At 42.1% G+C, this 5000-nt stretch overlaps 1 protein-coding gene across 4 annotated transcripts in view; it reads left to right on the top strand.

Annotated features, from left to right (window-relative positions):
- LOC122248478 (protein SSUH2 homolog) overlaps positions 1–5000 on the top strand; it is a 451933-nt gene that overhangs the window by 293399 nt on the left and 153534 nt on the right. For 3 of the 4 annotated variants that reach the window (XM_086536215.1, XM_043008497.2, XM_043008495.2), the window contains one exon: positions 4299–4310. The exons of the other annotated variant lie outside the window; for it this stretch is intronic. In XM_086536215.1, the coding sequence (XP_086392341.1) occupies positions 4299–4310 (12 nt within the window). The remainder of the gene's footprint in view (positions 1–4298; positions 4311–5000) is intronic. 4 annotated transcript variants of the gene reach the window in all.

The raw sequence follows: 5000 nt of genomic DNA, 5'->3' as shown, positions 1-5000 counted from the left end.
GGAGGAAGAAGAGGAGGAGAATAGAAATAATAATGACAATGATAATAATAATTATAACAATAATGATGCTGATAATAATAACAATACTGATAATAAACATGACAATAACAATAAGAGGGAGGAGGTGCAGATAACCATAAGATTAGTAGAGAGAATAAAGTACTTTTATTATGTGCCGAGATGAGAGTACCTGAGGGAGTACAAAGGAGAAGTACGCGCGCGTGAGGTGAACGAGCCTCCCTCAAATAGCCTATAGAAAAACAATAATTAAAGGACAGAAGCGACAAAAGGGGAATAAATATGGGGACAAAAGTATAGAGAAAAAAATACTTACGGACGAAATTACGAGAGGAGAAAAAAATGTGAAAGGAACAGCGCCCATACCGCCACCCCTATCGCGACCTGGAAAGAAAAAATGTTTGTTATGTATAGAATAGGCTGAAAAGTTCTATGGGAGGCTTTAGGGAAGAAACGGAGGGGGAATTTAAGGAGTGTAGGGAAGACTAGGGAGTAATTCAGATTAGACGTTGGATTAGGGCATGTTTGATTTGCATATGAATGTGGTGGAGTGAGAGGTTAGGGCAAAGGTAGGGAGGGGGAGGGGGACGGGGGACGAAGGGTAAATCAGTCTGTGTTTGCATCTGACACATGTGACTGAATGGTTGGAGAAGCAGGGAAGGAGGGGGGGAATAGAAAGAATGGAAGTAAGGAGGAGAATTAAGAGAGAGAGAAAGAGAGAGAGAGAGAGAAAAGGAAAAGATAGAGAGAGAGAGAGATAGAGGGAGAGAAAATAGAGAGAGAGAGAGAAAAGTAAGAGATAGAGAGAGAGAGAAGGAAGAGATAGAGGGAGAGAAAATAGAGAGAGAGAGAGAGAGAGAGAGAGAGAGAGAGAGAGAGAGAGAGAGAGAGAGAGAGAGAGAGAGAGAGAGAGAATTGCGTTCAACGACCCAAGAACGAGACGTGCATAACATAGTAGTGGGAAAATAAGTATAGGACATTACCAAGCTCGAATGAAATAGGAAACCCGCAAGTTTAAGACGCCGATGACTCAGGAAAAAAAGTAGTCGTAGCCTCATCTATCCACAAGTGAAGCAAGACGAAGGAAAATTAAAAAGAAACTCAAATTGGCCGTCTTAGAAGAGTGTGATATACGGGTCATCTTCGGTGGCTGGGATGAACAGATTAGGGGGCGACAGGGAAAAAATATAATCATAGGGGAGCAGCTGGAGACAAGAGCGGAGCCGTGATTGAAGAAAAGGGAAGGCGTGAATGAGACGATTGGTGAGTGTGTAGAGAGGGAGAGAGAGAGATTGAGAGAGAGAGAGAGAGAGAGAGAGAGAGAGAGAGAGAGGGAGGGGGGGGGAGCGAGAGAGAAAGGGAGAGACAGAGAGAGAGAGTGAGATCAAACGAAACAGAAAGCAGACTCGACAGAGAAAACAAAGAAAAAAAGGATAATAAAAAAGTTAGGAGGGAGAAAGGGGGATGAGTTCTGAGAGGAAACAAGGAAAGATATTCAGGAAGTGTTTACTGCCGCGTGTGAGAGGAGGGCGTGTGTATCTGCGGGAGAGGGAAAGGGGGCGCGAATGTATTCACATATTTGTGTTTAGATTTTCCATAAACGTATATTCCCGTGTATAACTATTCCTGATATCTAACTATTCTTAGAATTCTTCAAAATAATTTTTGAGAATATGTCGAGACATGTGTGATATTTGTATATTTTTTTCAAGGTATGTTTTGATTTACGATATATCAATATTTGCATTTTTCTAATAAGAAAAGGGGGTCATGAAAATGATAGTGGAGACTACAATCAAGGCTCTCGGTAGAGTCTGTTGAAGTTGATAATAGTAATGATGATGATAGAAAATTATTTGGAAATAATGAAGTCGATAATGATGATAATATGATTATCACTATAATGATGATGGTAGTAAAGCTAACGGCAGTAATGATAATAATGATGTTGGTGGTTATGATAATAATAATAAAGATGATAATATTAATAATCGACAAAATAATTGTTATAATAGTAGCGACAATGTTTATAGTGATGACAACAAAAACAACAGCAACAACAACAATAGCAGTGAATGATATCAGAATGAATAAAACAGGAGAAATTTCCCTAAATGTACAACCTGTACTATTTATCATTCATGTGTCATTTCCTTTCCATAAATACACGTCCGCGTAATGTTTCCATACATCCGATTAGCCGCTTTTTCCCTCTCAGTCTCATCCTTCATTCTCCTTCGCCTTCACAATCCCTTACCCCCCACCCACACCCCTATCCTTAGCACTATATGTCCTCCTCCCTCTCCCTCGGCCGCCCATGCCCCCCTCCCGCTATGCACCCACATCCTCCCCTCCTATTCAATTCTTTTACCCGGATCCCCAGTCTATTCCCCCATTCCCCCCTTCTCTCCCCTTTCACCCATCCCCCACCCCTTTACCTATGCCCCCAGCCTCTCCCCCTTACCCATGCCCTCGGTCCTTCAGTTACTCCCCACCCTTTCATCCTCTCTCCATTCACTCATGCCCCCTCACCCTCTCATCCTCTCCCCATCCTCAAGCTCTCCCCATTCACCTATTCCCCTACCCTTCACCCCCTCCCCATTCATCCATGCCCTGGCACTACCCCCTCCCCCTTGTTCCGGCGTCCGATATTTACCTGTCCTGAAGCCTTGTAATTTAAAGTCATTAGCCTTCGATTTTGGCCTGAGCTTACGACCCCTTCCTAGGTATTTGTATGTATGATTATTTTCCTCTCTATCTTATTTTTTTGTTGTGGTTTTATCATCATTTTCTTTTGGGAATCCAATCGAATATTGACTTTGCGTGTGACCTCACTCCTCGTGTACAATTACGGATTATTCTTTTTTTTTGGGGTGGGGGGTGGGGGGGAGGGGGTGATGTCGCACACGTGGTGATTATTCTAATGAGATGAACGAAATGTGCAGTGGGCGGGAGTGCGTTATTGCGTGTGTGTGTTTGTGTGTGTGGGAGAGAGAGAGACTTGCCACAGTGATAGATGCTGTGCGGTGCATTTCGGTGGGTATTGTTCCGTTTCGATTGTCATTTCTGCTGACGTTTTTTTCGGCATTTGTTTGTGCTTGTGTGTGCGCGCGCGTGTGTGTGTATGTGTGTGTCTTTATGTGTTCATTTGCATGTTTGCGTATGTATGTTTAACTGTCTCCAAGCATTCTGAATTAATACAGGTTTAACGAATGAAAAACATATATTTTGTATTGCATGGACACAGAAATACAAGATATGAAGGATGGGAAAGAGTCCAAGGGGAGCGGATAGGGGGGTTGGTAGAACACAGTATGGTTATGATTAACATTATTACAAAGTTACTTGATACCAACTGGAAAAGAAGGAAGGAAGGTAAGGTCATTTGAATACTGCAAAACATTAACAAAAAATGTGATACTTTTAAGCAATTGTTTTTCAGGACTGTCTGACTTTTGTTACATGACCGTTTGTTGAAGCAAGTGAACCGTTAACAGACATATTTACCACTCCATCTATTTGGCCATTTGACAGGCCAATAATTTGACTGACTACTTACTTACCCGTCTACTTAATGTTTTTTTTTTCTGTCGAAAACATAAAATGTATCTCCAACACGTGTTTTCAAATTAACCCTCACATACTGAATGAAGCCTATTGCCCGTGTACCTGGTCTACTAAGGCACGTCCCCTTAACACACACATCGTAGTAGTGAGTGCACGGCAATTCACATGCACTGAGGCCGATGGTGCACGTCCCATTCCACGTGCATTGGCTAGGTGAATGTTTGTATACTCGCTTTAGTTGTGTTTGCCCGTGCCTGTAGCCTTGAGTGTTAACACATGTACATACATTCCCTGCTGTTGTGATTTCTGTGCTTCTTCATATTCATTAAGACGTAGAATAAGATTTGTATATATATGTTATATTTGGATTAGGTTCAGCGAGAGTCTCACTCTGGCACAGGCAACTATATTATTGGTATTTTATGATTATCTAAGGTGTTTCTTCTTTAAGAAAGACCGAACTAAATATGAGATTAGTTTCCTGTGTCACCAATGGTTTTACTTTTCCAACCTTCGCGTAATCTTCAGAAGGTCTTTAGTGTATATGAATATTAATAGCTCTTAGTTAAGTGTCCTTTTTTAACAAGAAGATTCACATATAAATTGTAGTTCTCGACACCTACTGTAAATCTCTGTATTTAATACTTATCATTAGTCTTAGGCGTAATCTCGTTCGCTGTTGGGTATTAACGTGCGACTGTCTTACTTTTCAGACTGTCCACATGGTGACTGCAATGTTGCATGGTAGACACACTCTCTAGTCTGTCTTTGTGTCCAACGGCAGCTTCATTGTCCCACACGCCTTTAGCTACGGAAACACTTCCTGAACAATCAAGAAATAGTCATTAAGTAGTGAACAAAATTTACCATAAGAATTAGGGACTTTTAGAGATACACGCAGACACCCGAAAAACGCGCACACAAACACGCGCGCGCGCACACAAACACACACACACACACACACACACACACACACACACACACACACACACACACACACACACACACACACACACACACACACACACACACACACACACACACACACAAAGCAAACCCATAAACAAACAAATAACAAAGCAAATATATAAAGTCACATCAGACATTTTCTTACTGGCCAGCCACCATCCTGTGTCACGAATGATGGCACGAGAGAATGAGGTGAAGCACCGGCTCATTGCTAGTATGTTAAGCCATGTGTAATATAAAGAGTGATAACATGTTAAGATCGCAGAAAGGAGTAGTAGATTCGGCTAAGGGGGCGATTCGAAGATAAAAGGTAGGTTGTGAGGCCCAGAGACTGAGCGAGGTGACAGATCCCACGCACAATTAGCGGCAAATCCCAGGGTGACAGTAATAACAAAGATGAATACTCTGGTTTGGTCCCAGGGCGAGAGAGATTCCCTGGACTCCCG

The sequence above is a fragment of the Penaeus japonicus genome, unplaced genomic scaffold, assembly GCF_977035675.1.
Source record: "Penaeus japonicus unplaced genomic scaffold, GWHDUDI00000001_assembly GWHDUDI00000004, whole genome shotgun sequence".
Classification (NCBI taxonomy): Eukaryota; Metazoa; Arthropoda; class Malacostraca; order Decapoda; family Penaeidae; genus Penaeus; species Penaeus japonicus.
The sequence above is the reverse complement of the archived record's forward strand: the minus strand, read 5'-3'. Positions and strand labels throughout refer to the sequence as shown.